Genomic DNA, 26,248 nt, shown 5'->3' with positions numbered 1-26,248 from the left:
GATAAAACTCAACGATGACCTCGAAGTGGAGAGATTATCACGAGAAGAGTGTTCGATAAGCATTTGTGAAGGATTAGTTTCGGTGTGATAACAGTGACCCAGCGAACGGGGTCTGGTGTGAAACCGTCTTCTACGTCTATCGCCTGTCTATGTTAGCGCCATCGACGAGATGGTGACCCGTTATCGGTTGAACGATTAGTTATTGGTAGAATCACCCTGTCCGGACAGTTCAGCCGTAGAGTCCCGTACCTGGAATACCAATCTCTGGTGATAAGATAATACCTCCCTTGTGCTCATCACTCGCGTCTCTGTTGTCAATGCACGTTTTGTCGCCTGTAGTTCCATGTTCGGGAAATCAGTTTTCGTGCGTGTGTCCACTTGAACAATGCTTTCTTCCAACGCCAACATCCCGAATGGTGATAACAACCGTACCAGAGACATTTGCGTTCTCTTGCAGATCTACGCCGCCACGAGAAACGACATGTGGTGCTCCACAAACCATCTGGAATGTACAGTAACCCCTTAGCATACGACTAACCTTGTGTTCTTCCCGCGCGTTCGTGCAGTGCAGTGGCAGCAAAAAAAAAAACAGGCTAGGATCGTGTGCGTTCTTATCACCGCCCGTCAACGGGACAGTGAAAGTAGTCCTGCGCTAGTGTACGGTTGAGCCGCAAACTCGCAAAACACACCGCTCAAACCATGACGGTCGCCGCAGAACCTAAGAGTGCCGCCGCCGGCCTGAAGCGCGAAATGGGCCTCATGTCGGCGATAAACGTGATCATCAGTGTTATGATCGGGTCCGGCATCTTTGTGTCTCCAACGGCCGCGCTACGGTACTCCGGCAGTGTCGGCTTCTGTCTGGTCGTGTGGACCGTTTGCGGTGGAATCTCGCTCCTGGGTGCACTTTGCTTCGCCGAGCTCGGCACGGTTGTGCCACGGTCCGGCGCAGAGTACGCTTATCTAATCGAGGCATTTAAGAAATCGCACTCCTTCTGGGGTCCGCTGCCATCGTTCATATGCGCCTGGGTGTATGTAATGATATTGCGTCCGGCGGAAATCGCCGTCATCATTTTAACGTTTTCCGAATATTCGATACTGCCCTTCCGCCATCTGCTCGGACTGGAGGATATGCCGGCGGACGATCTCCATCTGCTGATCAAGCTGATAGGGATCTTGGGATTAGGTAAGAGACACGGTCGCCTCCCCGTTTGCTGCACGCATTAGCAGAACGACTGATCAGCTTCACGATCTTCTCCATCGCAGGTATTATCACCTACATTAATCTAAGCAGCGTGAAGCTGTACGTCACCATCAACAACGTGTTCGGGTTTTGCAAGGTGTTCGCCTGCCTGGTGGTCATCTTCGGTGGCGTCTACCAACTCGCGATTGGCAATACGGCAAATCTAGCCGGCGGATTTCAGGGAACGAACACCAGCCCAGGTCATATTGCACTTGCGTTCTACAACGGGCTTTGGGCGTACGATGGCTGGTCGAGCGTTACGACCATCACGGAGGAGATCAAGAAACCGGAGGTGTAAGTTGAGTCGGTGTGACATTTGCACAACACCCCGCTAATGCACAACGTTTCGCTTCTCGCAACAGAAACATTCCCCGCTCGATCATGATCGCCGTCCCGATCATCACCGGACTGTACGTGTTCATGAACCTCGCCTACATGACCGTTCTCTCGATGGGCGAGATGATTGCCTCGGAGGCGGTTGGTATCGATTTCGGAGACCGTGCGCTCGGTTCGTTCTCATTCCTGATTCCGCTAGGTGTCGCTCTCGCCACGTTCGGCTGCGCACTCAGCATTCAGTTTGGCGTTACGCGGCTCTGCTACGTTGCCAGCCAGGAGGGCCAGATGCTGGAGCCACTTTCCTACATTCACGTGCGTCGCTCAACACCGGCACCGGCCGTCGCGATGCAGGGAGTGCTGGCGCTCGCATTCATACTGGTCGGCAATATTGAAACGTTGATCGAGTTTGCCTCCTTCCTGATCTGGTTCTTCTACGGTGCGGCCGTGGTGGCGCTACTAGCCCTTCGCCGAACCCAGCCCAACGTACACCGGCCGTACAAGGTGCCGCTGATCGTGCCATACATTACGCTGGCCGTGTCCATTTTCCTGTCGATTGTGCCAGTTATTAGTGATCCTTCGCCGAAATACCTCTTCGCCGTGGCGTTTATCTTGAGCGGTGTGTTGGTCTACACGCCGTTCGTGTACTACAAAGTTCGACCACGATGGATCAGTAAGTGGCCGTAGCGATTACAGCTTTTTTGCGGATATCAGGCTATCTGGACAACAATTAATTATATAATCCTGTTCTTTTATTTACAGATAAGTTAACCTTTATCATTCAAGTGCTCTTCGAAGTGGTTCCATCGTCCAGTAAATTAGATTAACGATACCTGAACTGGATCGAAATCCGGTTTATGTTAATAAAAAAGTTACTATTTCTAAAGATGATGTTACCTAACAATTCTAAAAATGGATGAATACAGGAAAGCTATTCAGTATTAGTAAGTATTTGAGCTAGTTTAGAGGATGATACTTCCTTGCAGCGGCGTACAAACGGTAGGCAGAGTATGCGGAGTAGGGCATGACAAACTGATCATTTTTGGCGAGTTTTCTGCCTCGATTGACACGGAAAAAGCATCCTCCTGCGTTGGATGCTCTCCTGGTATCAGTGCTTGACAAACTGGTCATTTTTGGCGAGTTTTCTGTCTCGATTGACACGGAAAAAGCATCCTCCTGCGTTGGATGCTCTCCTGGTATCAGAGCTTGACAAACTGGTCATTTTTGGCGAGTTTTCTGCCTCGATTGACACGCAAAAAGCATCCTCCTGCGTTGGATGTTCTCCTAGTCGGGCGCGGAAGTGAACGATGAAGGGGGTAGAGGGGGAAGAAAGATGTCACCGCTTGAAAAACATGCTCTCCTGGTATCGGAAATCTGAAAACAGCTGGTTTTGTATGGAATTGGAGTGTGTCATCTGTGTTCTTGGATGCTTTTCTGCAGTGTTTCTTGGATGCTGTAGTTGTAAATTCCACCACGTGCAGCTTCTCGAAGTTGTCACACGTATGATTGTGGCTCCATTTAGAAGAGTACAGGTAGCCGGATCCGATATTGTATTCGAAGATGGTGATGGCCCTGGCGGACCATTTGAAAAAGATGATTAGGGGCGGCCCAACGGCGGATCAAACGGTAGGCGGAGTATACCCCTTCTTACTGCGCTTTTCGCCTTGTCTCATTTCCCCTCAATGTCCCCCTCCTGCATCGTTTTTAAAATTAGAGGCCCCAAATATAATTCCGCCCTGGGCCTCCAAGGGAGATTGATCCTCCACTGCTTCCTTGAATGATATAGAAGATTTCAACAATTGAAAGAATACGAGATATTCACACTCTCTTGTTCTAGCATCTCTGCGTAACGGTCCTTGAAGTCAAGGCAGTAAAGTAATAGTTCAATACAACTATTATTGCATATAATTAGATATTCAATTGAGGAGATGACTTGTCTCACTTTTCCGAACGCTGAACTCGAAGGTCATCAAACTAAGACGCTGTTGCAAATGACCTGGAAGAACCTAACCAAGTTACACCCTTATCTCCTTCTTTGGCGGCACAAAAATCTAGTGGTCTAGAGTAGTGTTGGGTTAATCTGATTCAGATTCATGAGTCTCTTCTGATGGTGCTACCAAATACGTCGCCGCTATCCTTGTGTTATAGTATAAAAGACACCGAAAGATAGATTTTTGCTTATTAAAGACCATTCGGATGTAACGTACAAAAGCAGCCCCACAACTGAATCAACTGCCATGAATTAATCTTTATTGTGCATTCAAAATAAACATTGCTCCCTACCAACGCAACCCTTTAAATACTTCGGGGCGGTTGATCCGTGTTACACGGTTTGGAGTTACAGTTTCATTTCGATTTACAATTTAAATTAATTCAACATTTTTATCATCTGTACTTTTTTTGTGGCAATTATTTTGTTATTCAAGGTTTTGTTTTGAATAATTCACAGTTATGTGTGTGTGTGTTTTTTATATATAGAAAACAAGTTAAGGGGAAATAGTACATTTCCACGCCGAAACAATACACCATTGATGCACGAAAAATGCACTAAACTACCAATACATACATGTATATAACGCTACCTTTTGTTGCACTTCTCGTTTTGTTTTCACTATTTTTTTTTCACCAACCATATTGAAGGTAATGTGCTAAATGTGTATTAAAAGTCTCTATAAGACGGGTTTATAAAGGGATAATCGTTGACATTGCTGTACTGGAGTTGTTGGCTCCATTTGTTGGTTTAGATTTGGCTAAATCGAACCCCACATAACACAAGGTTTTTGTTATGCAGCGTTCTCCCTCTTCTGGGGGTGAGTGGTACGGCGATAGTTTGTGTGTTGTTCTGTTGCATTATTGTATTTACATTTAAAATTTGTCACTTGTTTTACTGTGTGCATTTTTGTTTGTCTGTTCTTATAGTGGAACTTCCAATAAACAGATGCTGATTTGTTGAAACTGATGGTGCGTGAGCTGCTTCTTTTGTGTATTTCAATGAAAGTATTATTTGCATACGCTTTTTAAACGATATCGATAATTCATACAAATTTTTGTTACAGTTCACAAGATAAAGCTCTCTTTCATAAACACTCCGTATGGTTACCAACCGAACGAAATGAGCGGGTAGGGTAGTGTTGGCAGCAGATATCAGAAGGTTGAAGTCGATATTTAAACAATTACATTTCCTTCCCAAAAACGCAACTTCAAGTAAAATTGTGGAATCATCTAAGTATGGCGAATTTTCCAGTGGAACGACAGCAGCGAAGGCTTTCAATGGAAAGGGTTGGTTCGATTTGGTTCGATTGGAACAAAGGTTGAGCATTCCAAATACAGCTTTTTGTGAACGTAAATTCGGAAGCTTCTTCTGCGCTGATCCCACTGAAAACTTCTAACTGTATAATTAGTTGCTCTCTGCGGCGTTAGTACTGCAGCGCACTGCATGCGACGTAAACTTAAAGGTATATAAAAACTACTCTGATCATTCAAAACTAACTCATAAACAAAAATATATCACTCAGCATCATCCTCGCCTCATGTGTAGCCCGCCTCTTTGATAAAAGTGTTCCGAAGCGAAAGCATTGCTGGTCGCCGATACGATGCGCTAGACCGCAATCGCTACTTTCAATGCGGCTTGAGATGGTTTAGCACAATTTGGACTAATGACCCGCTAGGATATGCGAATTCGTTAATGTTGTATTACACAGAATGTAATAGTGAGCGCATATGTGAATGTTTAAACCTAATTCAAAACGGATTCCTATCCATTCAAAGTTAAATACATTAAATTATTTTCGTATTAGTTTAGTGGGATGAAAAAATGTAAATGTTAAACTAATGAGAAACTCTCTAGTTGAGCACAACTTGGGGCGGCGGATAGGCGAATGCCGGCGTCGCTCCGTTTGCGGCGTATTGGTACGCTGCGGCTACTGCCGCGGCCGCTGCCGTTGGTAGTGCGGAGGGCTGTGATCGCGCACTGTAACCGCCACTGCTACCGTACATGTGAGCGGCCTCACTGCCCGTGGCGGACTGTGGTTTGTACGATGGTGCGGAACTTCCGTATGGTGTCGCGCTAGCCCCGGCTGATGGGTGCGCACCGGCCAAACCAGCCCCCACGGATGATGCACTCGGATATTTACTCTGCTGGTGGTAGCTGGAAGCGAATGCGGCAGCTGCTGCGGCGGCCGCTGCTGTGGCAGAAGAGGGCGGTGCCGAGAAGCGGCTCTGGCGTTGACCTACCCCACCAACTCCCGGTGGTTTGGCACCTCCCATGGCAGTGCTGGCCGCAAGACCACCAAGTGTCTGTGGCGGTAGGCCAGCATTCACGCCGTACATCGACCGTGGGGGACCGTATTTGTCCGCATCGTTTCGACCACCAACACCGCCACCATACTTCGGTGCCCCGTCACGTTGCCCACCGAACCGCCCAGCACCCCCGTCATGGCGTGGTCCCCCACCGTACGGACCATCGCGCGGAGGACGGTTCTGTTGGCCACCGAAGCGATGATTGTTGTACCGCTGACGACCTTTGCCCATATTCGGTTTGGCCAGTTCAACGAGCCGCGGATTGATCACCTGGAAAAATAAGGGTGAAGAGAAAAAAAACGAGGCGATTTAATATTTCATCAGGTGTTCCACTACGGCTTCTTACCTGATTTGCTTCTCGCAGCACGTTGATCAGGTCGTTCGCTTTGTTGGCATTCGAGTTGGTGAACAGGGTGTAGGCGGTGCCGGTATTGTTAGAGCGTCCCGTTCTACCAATCCGATGCACGTAATCTTCGGAATTCGACGGATAGTCGTAATTGATAACGAACTTTACGTCTTCCACATCTGGAGGCATGTGACACACGGGGGAAGGCTTGTGTTATTCGCATATAATAATTAGAAAGGAAAATTCGGTACTCGGAAGAATAGGGACGATTGCCCTGGAGAGTACACATACACACACACATATCGCAAAAAGGGTTTTGTTGGGAAGTAAGATGTAAGACACTGAATGGGACTATTACTAATCATTGTGCCATTTTGTAATAAATATAGATAGACCGATAGAGTTAAAGGTAGCGAAGATGTCGGAAACAGAAAAGGAAAAGCATATGATAGGTAGATTACGTTTAATTCATTAAACATGGCAACTATTGAAATTGTTCTTGTTTTTGTGGGGGGGAGGGGGATTAAACATCAGGAGAATAATTTAGATCTCTCATCAGAGCCGGGTTAACGTTGCGCGAAATAATGTTTGCAGTTGTTCCGATATCCTACCGCAACAACGAAAACCGTGGACTCAAAAAACATTCGAAAGTGTATGTGGGATAACATTATTCTTGTATTCTTTAATCAGATCTCACAAATCATCCAATACCATTGCACATCCTGACCGTGGACGGATAGTAGTGGTCGTCGTGCAAGAAGACAATAACAATCAACGAACCACACAACTCTCCAGAGACTGACTGACTACGTATACATTTGTAATTGAATGTCCCTAAACTAAGCAACACTGGTTAAAAAACAACACCTTGCTTGTGTTCCTACACGTGCAACGGTCGATGCTTTCAATGAAGCTGTTGCAGTTGGTTGGCAGAGTTTATGTTAACCTTCCAATAGTCTTTATCGAATTATTTTCACTTTTGTCTTTTGAGGTATACAAAAAACCGATTTCATCCTTTGTACAGTCAAACAAATGGCCGGGAGATCACACTTTGCATAAGCTTCTTTCAGATTTATATATCTGGTTTCGTTTTGTTTCACTCACTCGTAAGGAACTCTTTATCATGTTGTGCGGTGCGCTATGGGTACGCCTTACCACATAATTATTAGCACACACCGTGCATTGCAGGAAAGCTCAATCGAAACCTGTCGCCGGTTCTTAGGTCATTGAGCTTATTCATAGCGGGAAATGTGAATACTTTCAAATTGCACAAATATACTTATCAAACTATTGTCCGAAGCATGGAGAGTGTGTTTGAACCAGGATATCAACAGTCATTATTGCATAATTAAACACTATAGCCTGGTGGACGGGCACGAGAAGGAACATGGTTTCTGATTTGAATGGTGGATCACGAAACGTGTACGATAAAAACCGGGCGAAACGTACTTTCGAAATGCCGTACAGAAACAGAAAACTTTAAGAAAATCATAAAATAGTTGCATTTCTTGGTACTTTAGTCCCTGGGACGGACCTCACACAGGCACGCTTCCTTTGTGCGTTATGCTAAACGCAGCTGACAGCATTTGTCCGTTTAGCTAATCAAGGTTTCAAACACACTGTGTATTGGGAGACAAACAGAAATCCTCGACATGGCTGCACCAACTTGCATGCGGCTCATCGAAAACGTTACCAGTAAACTCAACCAATCGAGCAAAAAGAAACATACGATGTGATAAGATAGCGGTGAGTTCAAGTCCTTATGCGTGGGTGAAGAGCTACAGCAATAATAGAAATCACAACAAGTGTCGCTAAACGGTATCTGCAGAGTGTTTTTAGGTTAGTTTAATGGATAGTAATCGCGTCTCTTTCCCTGCTACCCCATCGCACAATGGTGAGAATCGACATACGACGACACAGGGCATGAAAGAAACGATGTAACTTAACAATGAAGGAACCAAAAACAAACATTATTCTTAAACTAGAAGCGCCATGAATTTGAGAATACATCTCTATTTTGACATCAAATCGAGATTACGACAAAGCACAACTGATATGCTTATATATTAGGGGGTTTAACTTAATTCGCAAGGTAATACTATCGATGGTGATGCAGTGCTGTCCGAACTGCCACATAGAAATGTTTGGTAAGGCAAGCAATGCTTCCGTAACAGTTAAAATTTCGCTCAACCATGCCGTATAGAACGACCGGCAATATACTCCACGAATTAAGTTAGGTACCTAATACTATTTTTGATATCACCCGACCCTTATGCAACTGCGCCGCAGTTACTGTCCTTAATGCCTAATGAATGGTTTAATAGCGCCAAGCAAAGCACACTGCTTGTTCAACTGCCTCCATATTTGTTTCTGTGTTTCAGCTGCGAGTAAGAAACGTTCTCCATGATGGAAAGTGGTTAGAGCATCCTCATGCCATACCCAACCACCCACTGCAATCACAGATCGACAGAAAGGGAAGTCTGAATGGTTACGACGTAGATGGATACTAACCAGCGATCCGATCATATAATTTAAGCTACTGTATTTTATATTTTTCCTGATATTCACGATATTGCAGTTATATTTGTGTTTAAATTTACCCAATACACACAGATCCCATTCGAACCGACGCTCAGCATTATGGTGCACAGTTGCTGCAAGAAATAATTAAAATCACGTTCATGCATACATACCTGTGCTCGCAATAAATGGTTCCATGCTCCAACTCACACCTTTGCATTAGTAGTTGGCGGCTGTCACTTTTGGGAAAATGTTACAAGCGCTACTGCTGTAATTTTTATGTTATTTTATCGTGGTTGTGTGAATACAGGAAATACATAAAACGTTTTACAACATTTGCACTCTTTTTCACTTTTCTCATCGTCTCACTCTCGCGTTCAGCTCCCGCTAGAGACAGCAATAGAAACAATAGTACCAAACAAATACAGAAGAATATCCCTTTAAGCAGGTGTGTCTTGCCGCTTGAGCTTTGGTCTGAACAGCTCGGAAAGCTAGTGTTTGCACCGATTTTTCGATGCTAGTTTTATGAATGCTTGCGAGAGGTATGTCTGTTTTGGCTCCACACATTATTATCTAACCATTGGGCACTCTTAAATGCTTATCATTCTATATCGCTTTAAATCAAGATCTCGGCCAGTAATCAATTGACTGACAAGGTTTTGCTTTCGCTTTTTCGTTCACAATCAACGAACGCCAACCCGCACAAAAGGTGCGTTTCGTTGACCAGGGGTTTAATGTCTCGATGAAGTCGGTCGGTAGATATAAGTTTTGTCAATGTAAAGTTTTTTTTGTCTTGCAGATGATGTAAGATTGGTAGAGAAAGTTCATTGCCTCCAAAGATGCATGAACGCAGAATAACTATCCCAACAATGAATTAAAGAACAAGTCCGGAACATGAATAGTGTGAGGCGTGTGTAGATTACAAGAGACTTTATGCTTTCTTTAAGGATAACATGGCGTTTTAATCTAATGGTAAACATGTAGACAGACATCTCTGCAACCTGATGCGCGATAGCTGACAGAAAGATCTGTTATGTCCGTCCGTTTTGTTGTACTCCTAGACATAGCAGCTATTAGATACTAGATAAATTTACTAATTACGATTGCTATAACGTTCGATTTGCAGTTTCAAGAACGCAATTAGAACGCTTAGATTAGATTTCATAACTGCTGTACATAATAGTCTGTGAATTTTGTTGCAACATTTGTACGATTTCAGGGTTTGCGAACCAGACGTCAGTCTCTACATTTACCGTTTGCATTGCTTTGGATTGTTTTTAGTCTAAAACTCATGTTTTTTTTATGGAGGATATGAATGTACTGTTTTCCTAGAAAACAAATGCCACCCAAAGAGGAAACTTAAAAACTTACCCAAACCGCGAGCAGCAACATCCGTGGCCACCAGGATGCCCTGGCGTCCGTTACGGAATGTGCTGAGAACGTAATCGCGCTCCTGCTGCGATTTGTCACCGTGAATGGCAACGGCGCGCCATCCATTGCGGTTGACGATGCGAGTAATGTCGTCGACGCGGCGCTTTGTTTCAACGAAGATGATTGTCTTCGTGTCCGGTTCGGCCGATATCTCCGTCAACAGCTTCATCAGCTTCTGATCCTTCTCGTAATCTTCGCACACATCCACAATCTGCAGGATGTTGTGGTTCGCCGACAAATTCAGTGACCCGATATTGATCTGGATATAGTCGGCTAGAAATTCTTCGGCCAGATTGCGCACCTCCTTCGGCCAAGTGGCTGACCACATCAGCACTTGCCGGTCGGGACGGATCTGTCCCATGATTTTACGAATCTGCGGCTCGAAACCCATGTCCAACATGCGATCGGCCTCGTCAAGTACCAGATAAGTGCAACGGCGCAAATTAGTTATGCCGCGCTCGAGAAAATCGATCAACCGCCCAGGGGTGGCAATCACGATTTCTGCACCCCGTTCTAGGTCTCGGATTTGTGGTCCCTTAGGGGCGCCACCGAAAACGCACGTATTGTTCGCGCTAACACGCGTTCCAAAGTCCGTTGCGACCTGCTGAATCTGCTGCGCTAGCTCACGAGTGGGTGCAAGAATCAATGCAATCGGGCCATCACCCCGTCGAATGCTCGCCTGGTGCTGTATGTGTACCAACGAAGGTACTACGTAGGCAAGCGTCTTGCCGGATCCGGTCTGTGCAATACCCACCATATCCCGACCGCTCAAAGCAATCGGCATGCCCTGGGCCTGAATGGCCGTTGGCTTACTGAATCCTTGTCGTTTCAGCTCTTCCATGATGTACACGGGCAGACCACCATCCTCAAACTCCATGCTGGGACGGGGCACATCACGACCTTTCAGCGTGATCTGATGCTTGTTCAGATAGCCCTCAATGTCCGAGACAGTCAAGCTCATGAGCCCAGCGGATGGTTGATAAAAATTCTTCTCGAAAGGTGTCAGATCCTCTGGTTCCCACTTGACATTGCGGAGATTCTTTCCGTTGTTGGATTGACGATCGAACGAACCACCGTTACCGCCCCCGTAACCACCAGCCCCTCCGTCACGTCGGAATCCACCACCCATTGGGCCACCTGGCCGACCGCCCTGCATTCCACCGCGGTTAAAACCTCCGTTACCAGGTTGTGGGCGACTTCCGTACCTGTGGCAGTAAACATAAGAGAAAACGTGCTTAGATATAAACCTTAATTTACTATTAAAATCAACTGCATCCACAAATCGACATTGCGCCGACTCATTAAAGAAAATCCAATCATCTTCACAGCACTCAGCAGTGGACGCTTTAATTCGTGACGTAGATAATCAATAATTATCTACATAATTGCAAGTGGCTTATAATACTTCGATAATCCGAAGTCACTATAGTTTATTACAGCTGTCTTGTTATATCAGTTTCATCATGATTTCCAGCCATATGATACACACTGGTGCATAGCAACCGTACTAAAATTTAGGACAGGTAATTGATGGAAAAAATTTCTATTCCCTTTTCTATGGCCGCCATCTTGAAATTCACTATTCGGGGCTCACTGCTAATGATGAAATTTTCAACCGCAATTCCGGTGCAGGAAAACATTTCCCCCAACAAAATATATGAATATTCTTGAAACAGAAGCATTTACTTACATTTTGATGGAGTTTTGAGATGGATCCTTGCTGATAACGAGACAAAATCGGGATAATAAAGTTCACGGTGTGATTTGCACGACCTTCTCCGTTTTTGCTCACCAACACTTTGACACCTTATTGACATATGCTGTGCACAGTAAGCTGCAAAAATAAGCACACGCCTTGAAAAAAAATAAATTCCCAATTTGTGCCGTCACATTCGCTGCGATCATAATTATTTTATAATGGTTCGTAAATTTTTTTATATTGTTTATGATTCATCCTGAAATGTTTCGATCAAACTAACAGCGAATAATAAGTTAAAACCGTAATTTTAGATGTACATATAAGGCTCCCACAGTGTGGCGAATTCGGGCGAAATTTATTTTACGGCGGGATTTCAATTCAATCCTGTTCTGTTTTCAATTGATTCAAAACCGAACAGTAACTTTATGGAAATTTGAACCATATTTATTTAATTTATTTAAAATTTCGTTTGCTTGTTGTTTTTTTTTTTTTATTTAACGGAAGAACGGCCAGGCCGTATATCTATCGTTTGCTTGTTCTACTACGAACAATGTAGTAACGTACCTCACAATGTTTCTGTGCACAATAGTAAATTGGGTTTTTTAAAAGCAAATAGTAATACATCTTCAATCGCTTATCTCGGTTATTCATTTATATCTTCAAATATGTTCCTACAACCATGACACAGGTGCTGCAATAGTACAGAATGTTGTTCTTCATTTTCCTCCCCATTCACAGCACGTTCGGCGTCTAGCTCCATTTGTTTTGATTTTTGCAAAATATCCTCATGGTTACAGGCGGCATTTATTCTTAAGGACACAAGCCTCGAGTATTCGGTAGCGAAAAGCGTTTTCGATCCTTTATAATCCAGAACAGCGCCACAAAACCGACAACATTCTCCCACCGATTGATCGTTTAACGTAAGTGATTTATCGAACATTTCCAGAAAATTTGCCCCCTCATTGGTAGTTGCTTTTTGGGTTGATTTCAGTACATCAAGTTTGTCGCCGGTACGAAAAACGGTAGACACCGTCGAAGGAAAGCTTTGCTGAAGATTGTCGATGAATTTTGAAGTCAAATTCTGCAAACTTGGTTTATCCTCGAAGTGTTTCACGTGCGAAAGATAGAGCAGTTGTGGCTCTGCGAACTGCAAATAATTGCTAACCTCATCCGGGTTCAGATCTCGTATTGGTCGTATCAGTTTCGTCGCATCGTCACGATCGTCGCAGAATGCAACATCCTGCGCAAGAGAACAACCGCGTCCCAGGGCCACGTTGGACAGCAGCGTTTTTGCCAGATCGATCCCGATGTCCGAGAGGAACACGTAATTACAGTTGAGTGCTTTGGCGATTGTACGATACGTTTGCTTGTGCACTTGTTCCAGGAGATCCTGTTTGGAAGATACCGATCGGAGCGCTTCCAGTACTTGCAATAGTCGCGTTTCATCTTGCTCGAACCCGGAAGGAGAAAATAAATCGTCGAAAGTTATTTCAGCATACTTTGAAGATCCGCACACGGTATAGTACGATGGAAAGCTGCTAAACTGTTTCAGAACATTTATCCGTTTTGTAAGCTGATGAATTCTTAGTTCATCTGTTTTTTCTACAAAGTCATCGTCGACGTACAGCAAGATGGGTACTATTCGTAGCTGCTTGAACGAATCCTGTTCCAACCCGAAACGAATCATATCAAGCAGGGTAACATTTTCCGCTGCGCCGGTAAAGATAACTAGCACTCGTGACCCTAGGCGTACAATTTTCGTTGATCCCAGCGATGCACGGAACTTGTGCCGAACGTAATTCAGAAAGCAACCCCTACACTGCGGCTCCTTTAGGTTAAGCTTCAGTACGGCCATCTCGGTGTTACACTTTCGACACAGCTCGTTTGCCGCTAGCTCCGGTTGTGGTGTGTCTTCCTTCATACCATGCGCTCCTCCATCGTCACCAAAATCGTCCTCCACAATACTGCACATTCTTAGAAGGGGGGACTAAAATAAAATAGGACAAACCTTTCGAAGCGCGGAATACACTACACACAGCAGGGTGTCTTTGAATACGCACGAAAACAATAACAAATAGCACGTTGTTTATCGCGCTGCTGTCACTATGACAGTTCCGGTTGTCAAGGACGAATTTACTGTAAACATAACGATCGAAACCGGTGTGCTGGGGCGGCCTTTTGTAGCACTCTAACTTCCTCTATCTTTACTTCAGCAATACTCTCTTTTCCGTAATGTTATTCCGTGCATTTCATCGTAGGTTACACCGGACACTACGCCTTCTGGGGACAGATGCCAAAGTGCCTCCGGTCGGCACGGAGAAAGTCAAAGAACTGCTGGAAAATGCAGCCACCTTCGAGGACATTACATCGTCCGAAGGAATGGAGAACGAGTGGGCCACACTTCCGTACGTTGCCGGCACTTACATCAGCCGCGATCAGTCGAAAAAAGCCATTCGACCTAAGATTGACCCGCGGGAAACGAATGTGATTATCTTCCCCGGCCAGGGCACCCAGTACGTGGGGATGGGTTCGAAGCTGCTGAAGTTCCCCGGTGCCCGTGACATCTTTGCCCTGGCTAACGAGGTGCTTGGGTACGATCTGCTGAAGATATGTATCGAGGGGCCGAAGAGTAAGCTCGACCAGACACAATATTGTCAGCCAGCCGTGATGGTAACATCCCTGGCTGCTCTCGAACAGCTTCGCGAGGAGCGTCCGAATGCGATTGAAAATTGTTTCGCAACCGCCGGCTTCAGTTTGGGTGAACTAACCGCACTTGTGTTTGCCGGAGCCATACCCTTCGATAAGGGACTGCGGTTGGTACAGATCCGTGCGGAAGCCATGCAGATAGCGAGCCAGCAAACGAAAGGTGGTATGGCCACGGTACTGTTCGGGGCGGATGGGCGAATAGGAGAGGCATGCAAGGAAGCACAAAATTGGTGCATCGAGAAGGGTGTCGAGAGTCCGGATTGTCGGGTAGCGAACTATCTTTATCCCGGTTGCAAGGTACTAGCCGGTAACGAGGAAGCGCTGCGATTCTTGGAGGCAAATGCGAAACGCTTCAACATACGCCGGCTGAAGCGATTACCAGTGAGCGGGGCATTTCACACGGAGTTAATGCAGTCAGCGGTGGAACCATTTGCTACGGCGTTGAGAAAAATTCGCATCGAAGATCCACTCATCAGCGTGCACTCTAACGTGGACGGAAAGTGTTACAAGAACGCGGGACACATTGTGGGCCAGCTGCCAAAACAGATCGTACGACCGGTTAAGTGGGAGCAGACGTTACACATCATGTACGAGCGGCAGCAGGGCGAACACTTTCCACGAACATTCGAGTGTGGACCCGGACGAGGATTGAAAGCGATCCTGAAGCAGGTCAATGCCAAGGCATGGGATACGACGCTAAACGTGGAAGCGTAGACGACACAACGTGTGCATATAGGGTTTAGTTGATAAAGAAATAAAAAAGTGTATAAAACACCCAGTCGTGAACTTTCTCAATTGTCTTAATTTTACCTTAGATATTCTGCCGCATAACATAGAAAGCGTTATTAAATTTTAGTTCTTTTATTTGTAGCAGATTAGAACTACGTATATTTACATCAACAATCGTCCTTTTTTCTCGCTTACCCTGCTATTAGAAGTAACATCTTCTATTCTTCTATCCTTTTCCCTTTCGAATTGATACAAAAGAATGTCCGTGTTTCGCAAAAAACGCGAAACGCATACTAATCCGTGTATACCGGAGCAGTAGTATACACTCACACTCCCACTAAACTTAAAAGCCTATGCTGGTAGCAGATCGAAATCATCGTTCACGTTCACCATCGGCACGTATGTATCGTCGATGATCGGTTTCGCTTTAAACTCGCAGAGCGAATGTTCCTTCATCTTCCACTCCCAGTCCATCTTTTGTACCGCATGCAGACTTTCCGCCTCGTTGTGATGGCGCAGCAGCATCGCTTCCTTAATCTTCTCCCACTTGTCATCGACATCCTGCAGCCAGCTCAGAAACAGCCGCCCATTGTAGCGGCTGCGAGCGTTCCGATCCTTTTCCTCCTGCTCGGGCGTAATGATGTTGTACACCTCTTCATCCTTCAGGATGGTACACACGGAAAATGGCAGGGATTGGTTGGCGAGAGCCCGTGCCGCCCGTCCGTGCACGCGTAGGATCTCCTGCTCTACCGCCAGCACCAGCTTCTCCTTCTCGACGATGTGCTGCATGCGGAGTTTGTGCCGTTCTTTTTCCTGCGCCTGGAAAAGATCCTTCAGCGAGGCAGCCAGAGTAGCGGGCACCTGAACGTTCGGTTCTGTCGGAGTTTTGCCGGCAAGTGCGTACGTGCAGCGGTTCATCAGATAGTCCTTGAAACCCTGCGGTGGTTTCGGCTGTACCGGGAACAAACTTTTCTGACGCCGTTCGATCTGCTTGCGGATGTTCAGATACATCTGGTAACAGTTCGTGATCGGTTGATCGTGCGGATGAACGTCCGGAGTTTCTTCGCGCGTTTCCTTCTTCTCGTCGTTCGTGGCCGTACCTGCTGCGCTGCTCCCAGATCCGGCTGTGGTCGATGAGGACGCAGAACCGGTCGGTGCCGTTCCCGCGGATGCACTAGATCCGGTCGTACTACCAGCAACGGAGGTTGCGGACGAAGCAGAGGATTGTTCTTTGCTCGTTTTGATCTTACGCTTACGCGGATGGACGGATGTTTCCGATGTGGAGGAGGAAGAAGATGATGAAGAGGATGAGGACGTGGAGGAGGACGAATTGGTGCTTTGGGTCGCACCGATACCGGTTGTTTGAGATTGTGTTGATCCATTCCCGGTGCCAGTAGCTAAAGACTGTCCACCGGTTGCAGAAGTTCCATTGCCAGAAGTTCCCGTAGTAGTATTGGGTGCTCCGGGAGGATTAGTGGAAGAAGCGGAAGACCCATTTCCAGCGCTATTAGCTCCACCGGTGATTCCACTACCTCCGCCATTTGTATCACCCGATCCAGCGTTACTAGCACCGCCAGTCAAGGAACCACCAGCACTTGCTCCTCCTGTTGTACCACTCACACTGGAAGGACTTTTTGGGTTGCCATTCCCACCGGATCCAGCACTACCACCACCACTACCAGCCGATGTTCCATTGTCACCCTCACCCACGGTTACCGTCGGTGCCCCACTGCTGGCCGGACTATTTGCTTGAACTGAGCCGGCTGATCGACCACCGTCAGTTCCGTTCGTCCCAGATGCTCCTAACCCTCCGGTACCCCTTTCGGCCGAATCACATCCACTAGCATTCGACAGTGGGGAGGGTGAACCGCTGTTGCCTTGCTGTTGCATCTGAGGAGAGGAATTATTTGACCGATCGACACCGGACGTGTTGCCATCCTTGGTGGAACTGTTGCTATTGCCTCCGTTGCCACCGCGATGCGAACTGCGCAGGACACGTTGTTGCGTGCGTTCGTCCTTCGTGCTGCCTTGGGATGGATTTTTCTCATCCGAACTTTTCGAATCGGCTGGGCTGGCACTGCGCGAAGATGTGCTTTCCTTGTCCGCCGTGGAATCGTTACTAAAACACATAAAAAAAACAACGATTTAAGTTAGTGTTACGGTCAACCTTCAGACGAATTCGAATATGTTAAAGGGTTTACGAGCACTGGGGAACAAACTGGAACTATTTACAATTGGAACTAGAGGTAGAATATCTGTCATGTCTAAAAGCTTGGTAAATAACCTATTTCTTTTGGTAAAAGCTTCAGAAGGGGAAAAACTACACATCTAATTCACATCTAAATCAATTATACATTAATTGACGAAATAAAATCCAATTTACTTTTCTAGTTTATGCGAATTTTCCATTCTTCCTTTATCGTAGGAGAGATTCCCCATCTACTGCCAAACACACTACTTCTACTTAAATCCAATCATAAAATAGCACAAATTTTCCACTTCAAATTGGAAACCCTGTAAATTATCCTTAAACAACTCTTTTATGCACTAGGCCCACCATCAATCTTTTCGCGTGCTCTTCACGCTCCTATGCCCCTGAAGCTTACCTATTGGAGGACGCAACCACATACGGTAGGGCGGCATGATTTCTGGTCGAGGCGTTCTTTCCATTCCGCGTGTTTCCACCAACCTCCGCATCACCCGTCGTACTCTGCTGCGGGATGACAATCTTTAGCGGAGGAACTTTCGGACCACCACCGCCGGAACTACCGCCAAACCCGGACTCGCCGGTGCCCTTTCCTCCCACTCCATCTTCGGTGCCACCCATCGTGGCGGTACTGCCAGTTTCGCCATCACTATCGTTGCTGCTGCTCGTACCAGACGATCCACCCTTTCCCGTACACGAAGATCCTCCACCCGTGGACGTCCCACCACTACTCCCGGCGTTTGCTCCTGTCGATGACGAAGCGTTGCCGGCACTGGCATTGTTTCCACCCGCTCCAGCCACACCACCCTGCGATGGTTTCGGGCTAGCACAGGGACTTTTACGATCCAATGCATTTTTGCCCGATAGACCGAGTGTTTTCGACGATGGGACACCGGTTGACTTTGTACCTTTTTCCTGACGCGGCGTGGAACCACGATTACCGCTTACACTGCCGCTTGATTTGCCCGACGAAGAGGAGGATGAAGTTCCCGTTCCACTGCCAGAAGACGGACCAGAAGTGGATGAAGAAGCATCTTTTCCACCAGCCCCACTACCAACGCCACCCAAACCACCGAGTGGATCTGTTTCTTTGCGCTTTTTGCGCTTCGTTTCATCTTCGTTCGTGGTGCCACCGTCGTCGGCGCCATCGTTGAGTTCGGAAAATGCTCGCTTCGGAACTCCGGAAGCGGATGATGAGGAGGACGATATGCCGCTCGCACTGCCTCCTCCTGCAGATAAACCCGTATTAGATCGCTCCGCACCAGCACTCGTGCCACTGGTTGTGTTGCCACTATTGGTGGGTGTACTGCCCGGTCCATGATCCGTACCGATCGTGCTATTCCCGGAAGAAACCCCCGACGATGCAGATGATGTCCCTGTCGATTGTCCCTCCTTCTGAGACTGTTTTTCGCCGCCTTCCGACGAGGATTGTTGCAGCGACGGGTGCTGCGTTTGCGAATCGTCCCGTGACTGTTGCGTACCGGCCGTTCCTTCTCTTCCCGTACCTTCCCGCGCGTGTTCCTGTGAGCCGTGCGGTTCATTGTCATGGTGTTGTTGTGGACCGGCCGATTGCTTATCTAGCTCGCCCGATTTGTCCCCGGATGATCCTTTCTTGCTGGACGTGCCACCACTTTCCTTTTCGTCGCTCGAGCTCGAGCTGGAATCTTTCGGCGTTGATTTAAACTCGTAAATATCGTCCTCGTCTTTATCCTTGTTTGTGGTGGATCCCGATCCGGAACTGCTCAGACCGCCCCCCGCGACACCCGTGTTCTCACCGGTATGGTCATTGTCCTGGTGGGTGTTACCCATCGTGTTCGTGCCGGTTCCGTGCGTACGCTTGCTTGTGGTGCCAGACCCAGAACCAGCTGTCGTTCCACCGCTTCCACCGCTACTACTGCTGCCGGTGTTGCTACCACCGGTATCGGACGAAGATGATTTCTTCAAATGCTGCCCGTGACGGGAGACGGCATTGTCTGGAAATAAAGAATGAAATAAAATTTAATACCACATCGTTCAATCTGCTGGTGTGTGCGCAAGCCGGCCGACCACAGTTTTACGACCATGCGTCATAGGCGACGAAGAGAATGATATTTGCAATAACGTTTTATATATTAAACGATAAACCGTCCAGAGCGCTTTCCGTAACGAAGATGCTAATGACTTCCCTCCAACCCAAAGCAAACGAACGCACGAGTGCAAATCTTTATCACAAAATAGTATTTATTTTCCCGTCCTAAACCGAGACCTGCAACAGCGATAAGTAGCTTCTTTGCTGGAGTGTTATTAAAATAGCCTGGGTGGGAGAGAGGGGATGGGGGGAACAAAAAAAAACACAACAACACACATACACACATTATTTTGACTCATGGCCACCGCCGTGCGCGCCATATCCTCCCATAATGTAATGAGGGCAAGCAAACACACTGCAAAACGGTGGAACCGATTCCACGTGACGAAACGGTGATGAAGAAACCGCGAACCTCTCGATATAATAACACACAAACCGGCGCAGCGATAATATTTGTTCTATTTTAGTGGTTTTCTTGACTTCCCCGCAGCCAACGGTTCTTCTACCTTCGCCGCTGCTCCTTGCAGCTCAAACCACAGACTCGTTCTTATGGAAAAAAGGAAGTTCGATGGCCTCGCGCGGATCGAAGGGAAATATTTAATGTGCCTTTACCGCCACAACACACGCATATCCCTCCACCCCCCCTCCCCCCATCCACCCACACACGCACACACACACATGACTGTATGCATTTATTCGCGGGTTGCGACGTGATGGCACAGACGACGCCGACCAACCGACCGACCGCCGGCAAGAGAGAGCCCGCGTGCGCCGACGATACGTTTGCGTGGCTTCTTGGGTTCGATCTTCAGCGTGTCCAGAGAGCGGCGGTGCGGGGGGGACTCTTTTTATGATATCGCCACCAATCTATGGATTTTTCTGCACGGTTTTATGTTGTGTGCTGCCACCAGATATGTTTCCAATCTGGTGTCAATCTCCGAGACGCTGATGAGCCGCGCATGTACGCGGGTGAGTTTATTGCGATTCGGGTCTGGGTTGCCGGGGGTGCCGCCTTCGTTGAATTCATCATAAAGTGATGACCGTCATAATGAGGTCCGTGTATACATATGGATATGATTGGATGGCGGCACCATCTTCAAAGATGTGTTTAAACTAGAGATGAGAATAATCACTCTTTTCAAGGATTTGAATCAAAGTCAAAGAGTGGGTTTAAAGATTTGAAACCTTTACTCACTCTTTTGAGATTCATTAAAAGTATTACACTGCATTAATGTTTTTACCACTCTTTTGTGCCTATACTCACTCTCACTCTCTGTGCCGACTAGAAACTCACACAGGAGTGAGTATAACTGTTTTATCACTCTTTGGATTATAATCACTCTGCAAGAGTGAGTAAAATAGTATTATCACTCTTTTGAGATTGTAAACACTGATGATGAGTGAGAGTGAGTATAGGCACAAAAGAGTGGTTAAAGGAATCATAAAAACTCTTCGTGCTAATTTATACTCATTCACTCTCTTCAAGGTTTCAAATCACTCACTCACTCTTACTCAGCGTGCACATCTCTAGTTTAAACATATCCCCAACCGCTAAAATGAGGAGAGAAAAATTTGTTATGGACGAAACGAATCTATCAGAAAGATCGATAGAGGGCATTGGTGTTTAATGCTTGAGATATTAAGAATATGAATTAAACCTTTCCTAATACCTTTCTACCAAAATCCCCACCCAAAAGCAATGTCTCCAAAACGGGTTTAAATTAAAAATGAATATTTCCTCGTTCGTATTCACATCTAAACAAAACGCACCACAGGCACATTCTTTCCCTTTCGTTTGACTGGCGGGGATGGTGTTGGAGTTGGAGTGTTTATTGGCTGAAAATATTCCCCCGCTGGTTTGAAAAAACACGCTTCCCGGCACACAACACAAAGCCAAATACACGCACGCATCCATAAATCAACCCGTTTTATGTTTGAAATTGAAATTCGTTTGAAATTCGTCAATTTTGTGCTGATATTCGCGATCGATCGCCAGCCAACCAGCCCCTATACACGACCGTGAACTGATCGGTTTAAGAGGCTTGACTTTAAACTAAACCAAGAAGCAGTTTGCAAAAACTAAACAAAAAACCCCGAAAGAACGAAACAACGAAAAAAAGGGCTTGTGCATGTGGTGTTTGGTGCGGGCAAGACCTCCGTGAAGCAAGGGCAGATAAGCAGTTTGCAACCACGCAGAGATGAGAATGGTGAAAAATGTTACAGGATAAGGATGAGTTTTTACTACCGCAGCAAACCCTACTGCTGTTGACCTGCTGCTGGCTTATTAGTTTCGCCAACCGAACACCCTAACCGAACCAGGAAAAAAAGGGCTCGAAAACAGACAAACAACACAAGCACGAGCGCGGACATTGCATTCCTGTTTGCCCCCCACGCCCGGACGCCACACTCCGGCAAGTTACAAGGATCATCTCCGGATCACCACCGTTCCGGGACCGGAGAGTTTTACGACCGTACTGCGGGGTCTCTTTTGCCACCGAGAACGAGAAGCCAGATTCCTAGCAACGCTTAGCAGTGCGCCGGCGGAGAACGTGTGAACGGTTTTCGTCTCAAACTATTCGATGCGCTTTTTGAAAAACGCTAACCGTTTTATTGCCACCTCCTTGCCCGGAGAGGGGTCGCTTTGTCGCTATCGCTTAACAACCGGGGCCAGCCAGGGTGCGCCGTGTAGGAAGCACTAAAAAATAAAACGGCGTAAAAAATACAAACCGCACCAGTCGACCAGTCACAAACCTCCAAAAGGTTACACGCTGGAGCAGTTGGTTAGCACTTTGGAACAACAACAAAAAAAAAAACAAGCCACACACACACACAGCCACCACAAGCACAAAAAAGGATTCAGTTTAAGGAGGACAACAACACAAAGCTTGAAGGAACTCATCAAACCCGCAAAGACAATTCCTTGAACCGCTGGCATTTTAATGATCGCCGACAGCAATAGTTTCCGGTTTTGCAATGCAATTTCGGAACAGAATTAAATTAGTTATGTTAAATTGGCGTGCGCTAATTATAAACTGTCCATGTCTATGTGTGTGGAGAAAACCCGCTTTGCCGCTTTGAAATGATCGTGTTCCCCCGTGTGCAGCTAACGAATCCTTGAGCTTTTTACAATCATCCGCGGAAAGTGCGCTGTGGTGGTGGATTAGCGCGATCATCTTTTACTGCTTTTGCTGACCGGATGACTTTTTATGGCACCCCCGAGCTATCGATCGCTCGGACGTTGGCAAATCTTCGAATGCAGAGATGCACTTGGAGGTGCACAACGCCTTCTTATCGATGCATTGATGTGTCCGACCCAAAGCTCTACACTTTATTGCACCACAACGAGTGTAACTGGTCTGACCACTGTTAGTACTGCTGCTGGCCATGTGTTACCCTTTGACTTTTCCTCGCTCATATAGCTGCCGCCATCTTTTTTACAGTCCATCATCAGCACACGAATCCCCTAATGTAATGATCGCGCGAAATTGCACAATGGGTGGAATAACATTTTACGGCATCATTTTGCACAAATTACAAAATACAAATTACACACACATACACACACATACACACAACAAAAAATGAATTCTATGCAGTGCAAATGAAATATACTGCAATATTAAATACTGCACGGACATGGTACCCCCTTTGGCTGGTGCAGTAAAAATGAATTAGAGCCTCCGATTGCAAACACGGCGGAGGTGAGGTGAAGGTGCGAGAATTCAGGAGTTCGGATTTATGACGCTATCGTGCGACCACCACCATCACTTCTCCCCATATCATCCAAACAGACAGACATGAACGCACAGCCATCTCCCGCAGCCGTGGAAGCAGAAATAATAATTTAATTTCATTTTATGGACGCGTCTCCACAAGCGAAGGCACGAAATTTGCATACCATTGACGGATGGATGGTGTTTCTGTGCTGCTAGAAGTATCTGAGGCGTTTAAATTTCGTTAAAATTTTAATAGGATTTTTAGATAAACCGCGTACAAGGATGGGTAAAGTTTTGTGTAAAAATAAAATTAAGAACTATAATACTGATTTATGATGATTTACGAGAATATTCAACTTTTAAATCGAATGCTTTGTAGATTATTTCCCTCCCCTTACGAGCGTTGAAAAGAACAAAATTTCATCCATGAAACTGCATTTATCAAACCACTGCTAATGAAGCTATATCACTAAATATAAAGAACAAACAGATACATATATCCTTAACCTTCTAAACGAATATCTTAACCCAAGTACTCTATTAAGAAACGTTCAAAAATCTCTTTGGATATGTTTTCTAAATAAAAACATAAGTTTTATTAGCTTTAGCACAATCAATAGTGTTTTAAACAAATGAAATAAATGATGAGACGATGTTGTATTCGAATATCCAGAAGGTCCTGGCAATATCACGCAAAGCACTGCTGCAGCATACAGAGATCTCAATAGTACAGCTCTACTCTCGCCACTTATATTCATTAATAATACGGCTATAAGTGGCCATTCCTCTAATTCTCGAAGGTATTCGAAAATTGAAATCCAGTAGAACTGGTCAGATGCAAGGAGCAGTACAGTCTTTGGGAAAATGAATCAGTACCATTTGATGATACTTGAAGAAATGAACATGTGAAAGAGTCGATAGAGAGAATAAAAGAGGGTATTCCAGGTTATTAAGAATCTCTCTCTTTTTGGCCTAACGATCCACAGGATAGTCCAGATCAAATTGCATCATGGTTGAAACGCACTAGAAAATTACCAGTTGGGTACTTTCTTTTGACATTTTGAGTAGAGCTAGTTTAGGGTGTATTGTTTATAATGATGTTTTACTGACATCAATTATTATAAAATTGGAAAGACTTAATTTGTGCGAACATGTGGAAAACTGCGTCCCAAGAGGCTGTCGAAGCCTTCTTGTCTCCATCATGGATTCAGAGATACTGTTATTCATCACCGATGACAAATTTGATGTACGGAGGCATTTAGGTTACAGAATCCTACAAAATTTACCGACAAATTGGAAATTACATGATTTGACAAAAGAATTGCTCATGTGCACAAACAAAATAGTACGCGTTCGTTGGGTCGTTACTACCGAGACTGTAAACGGGGAAGATCCAGCCAAAGAAATGCCTAGAGATGTGTCCGTTTCCTATGTAGAAACAACACTAGGGCTCAATGATTTTCAAGTCTGATCATTTCTTTTCCCTGGAATGATACAAAGCGAAGATGCTCACTTTCTTACCCAATGTCATGAACCACCCCAAACGCACCGGAATTAAGACCCAACGAAAAATGCTAGGATGAATCAGACACTAGGAATCCATCTCAAAAAAGGTCAATTCTTATGCAGATATGAAGCAGAAATGAGTTCGAGTGCAGACGAAACTGCAGCCAGATGTTGTACAGAATCTAACTGGAGTGGAGTTATGGTATTGAAGCTGAATGGCCAAAAGCTTACTTGAGGGTTACATTTCATTGCCTGGAAGTTAGAAAAGGAACGGTAACCTCTTCTTCGTAAATCTTCTTCAGCGTTTCACCCGTGGAGCAATTTGATATGGGACACCCTTCATTAGGTCATGATGTATGCCATTTCTGATGTATTAGATTTACTTTACCACGTAGCCGGATAATCAGTTCTTGCTACATGCTTTGAGATGCTAAGGATGTTGAACGGGTGAAAGAACAATTCTCGCAATAAAGAAATAATGTTCTTGTTAAAACCAGCGTACTTGTGCCACACGCCTGACAATTTTCTATCATTACCCGTTATCCGTTGTCATCTCAATCAACCAACAGCGATAAATAGCCTATTTTTTCGATGGCGACTGTTGTGCAGGCACGTACTGACAACGCGTTTCATAATATGCTAACGAGAATACGAGCATTACTTGCCCCTCGGACAGGACATTACTTCCGGGGAATGCCGTACACACCGGGGGCAACGGTTTGCATTTCTGTAGCCATAACAATTAGAAATTGCTTGGAGAAAAAAAACGCGCAAACGGGGCGCCAGTGCGTCGCAACCGATTGCAGTGGATCATACTCCCACCAGCGAATTAGCAAGTAGCGGAGCCATTCTAAGGTTAGGAATGGTTTGTCATTAGCCCGCAAAAAGCTCGAGGGACCATACGGTCGGTCGACGAGGTTCGAGCAACACTGCTGCTTCGAAATGTAAACAACAATTGAATTAAAACATAAATATCATGATTCTCGAGATATCTTGCGCCGTCCGTCCCGCCTTTCGAACCTGAACGCGCGCAAAAAGGGCAAAAAGAAATTGAAAATGATCACTAAGCACATAATCATTAGAGCAAACCCACCCAGCTTGAGCACCACCATACTCCCGCCGGGGGGTAGTAGCAGCAGCACTGCCGCTGTTTCTGTCTCTGTGTCTACTATATCCAACCCGATGAGGCTACAAAATGACGCTATTGCAACAAAAAAAAAAAAACGAGTAGAAACAAACGCGAAACAGCACCGAAGGAAGTTCCATTTCAGACCGATGTGAAATGTAACCGAACCAACCCCGAAGCTATTATTGAGATCTCCAAGGCTCAACGGCAAAAGGGAAGCTGACACCCCAAGGGAAGCCGTCGTCGTGGTGTGTGCACTTGTCGCGCGTGTTTGCTTCCGATGACTTGGCTTGGTGACCGATGAAGAAGTGGTCCGCTAATTC

General features: G+C 45.9%; 5 protein-coding genes across 6 annotated transcripts in view; 2 read left to right on the top strand and 3 right to left on the bottom strand.

Annotated features, from left to right (window-relative positions):
• Positions 1–604: 604 nt before the first annotated feature.
• Positions 605–2,416, top strand: LOC128301526 (b(0,+)-type amino acid transporter 1-like). Its single transcript, XM_053038066.1, has 4 exons — positions 605–1,183; positions 1,264–1,534; positions 1,603–2,246; positions 2,336–2,416. Exons 1-4 carry the CDS (start codon positions 700–702, stop codon positions 2,398–2,400), a joined length of 1,464 nt encoding a protein of 487 aa, XP_052894026.1. The 5' UTR covers positions 605–699; the 3' UTR covers positions 2,401–2,416.
• Positions 2,417–3,799: 1,383 nt separating this feature from the next.
• On the bottom strand, positions 3,800–11,962 carry LOC128301525 (probable ATP-dependent RNA helicase DDX17). Of its 2 annotated transcripts, XM_053038064.1 has the most exons (4): positions 11,860–11,962; positions 10,110–11,374; positions 6,219–6,397; positions 3,800–6,142 (listed from the first exon to the last, which is right to left on the bottom strand). In XM_053038064.1, coding segments are annotated over exons 1-4 (2,172 nt in total). In that variant the 5' UTR covers positions 11,862–11,962; the 3' UTR covers positions 3,800–5,416. The 2 variants fall into 2 exon arrangements, with proteins under 2 accessions (XP_052894024.1, XP_052894025.1); XM_053038065.1 differs by lacking the exons at positions 3,800–6,142; positions 6,219–6,397 and having other exon boundaries at positions 6,404–11,374.
• Positions 11,963–12,264: 302 nt separating this feature from the next.
• Positions 12,265–13,899, bottom strand: LOC128301527 (cytoplasmic tRNA 2-thiolation protein 2). Its single transcript, XM_053038067.1, has 2 exons — positions 12,846–13,899; positions 12,265–12,770 (listed from the first exon to the last, which is right to left on the bottom strand). The coding sequence occupies exons 1-2, from the start codon at positions 13,838–13,840 to the stop codon at positions 12,512–12,514; spliced, it is 1,254 nt and encodes a 417-aa protein (XP_052894027.1). The 5' UTR covers positions 13,841–13,899; the 3' UTR covers positions 12,265–12,511.
• A 129-nt stretch (positions 13,900–14,028) lies between these two features.
• Positions 14,029–15,350, top strand: LOC128301528 (probable malonyl-CoA-acyl carrier protein transacylase, mitochondrial). The gene has a single exon (XM_053038068.1). The coding sequence runs from the start codon at positions 14,101–14,103 to the stop codon at positions 15,286–15,288; it is 1,188 nt and encodes a 395-aa protein (XP_052894028.1). The 5' UTR covers positions 14,029–14,100; the 3' UTR covers positions 15,289–15,350.
• An 88-nt stretch (positions 15,351–15,438) lies between these two features.
• Positions 15,439–26,248, bottom strand: part of LOC128301524 (ankyrin repeat domain-containing protein 11-like) — a 39,100-nt gene continuing 28,290 nt past the window's right edge. Inside the window, exons 5-6 of the mRNA XM_053038063.1 lie at positions 17,910–19,482; positions 15,439–17,422 (exon numbers count right to left, since the gene is read on the bottom strand). Coding sequence (XP_052894023.1) covers positions 15,655–17,422; positions 17,910–19,482 — 3,341 coding nt within the window. The 3' untranslated portion in view covers positions 15,439–15,654. The remainder of the gene's footprint in view (positions 17,423–17,909; positions 19,483–26,248) is intronic.

Source organism: Anopheles moucheti, chromosome 3 (genome assembly GCF_943734755.1).
Source record: "Anopheles moucheti chromosome 3, idAnoMoucSN_F20_07, whole genome shotgun sequence".
NCBI lineage: Eukaryota > Metazoa > Arthropoda > Insecta > Diptera > Culicidae > Anopheles > Anopheles moucheti.
Note: the sequence above shows the minus strand (reverse complement) of the source record. Positions and strands in the feature narration are given on the sequence as shown.

Coding starts and splice junctions, on each gene's coding strand:
- LOC128301525 (XM_053038064.1), bottom strand. Junction 6,398..10,109: donor TGTTGCTGCTCGCGGTTTGG/GTAAGTTTTTAA, acceptor ACATGCCTCCAG/ATGTGGAAGACGTAAAGTTC. Junction 6,143..6,218: donor TGCTGCGAGAAGCAAATCAG/GTAAGAAGCCGT, acceptor TTATTTTTCCAG/GTGATCAATCCGCGGCTCGT.
- LOC128301528 (XM_053038068.1), top strand. CDS start 14,101: ATGTTATTCCGTGCATTTCATCGTAGGTTACACCGGACACTACGCCTT.
- LOC128301526 (XM_053038066.1), top strand. CDS start 700: ATGACGGTCGCCGCAGAACCTAAGAGTGCCGCCGCCGGCCTGAAGCGC. Junction 1,184..1,263: donor GATAGGGATCTTGGGATTAG/GTAAGAGACACG, acceptor TCTCCATCGCAG/GTATTATCACCTACATTAAT. Junction 2,247..2,335: donor AGTTCGACCACGATGGATCA/GTAAGTGGCCGT, acceptor TTTTATTTACAG/ATAAGTTAACCTTTATCATT.
- LOC128301527 (XM_053038067.1), bottom strand. CDS start 13,840: ATGTGCAGTATTGTGGAGGACGATTTTGGTGACGATGGAGGAGCGCAT. Junction 12,771..12,845: donor GATGTACTGAAATCAACCCA/AAAAGCAACTAC, acceptor CGATCAATCGGT/GGGAGAATGTTGTCGGTTTT.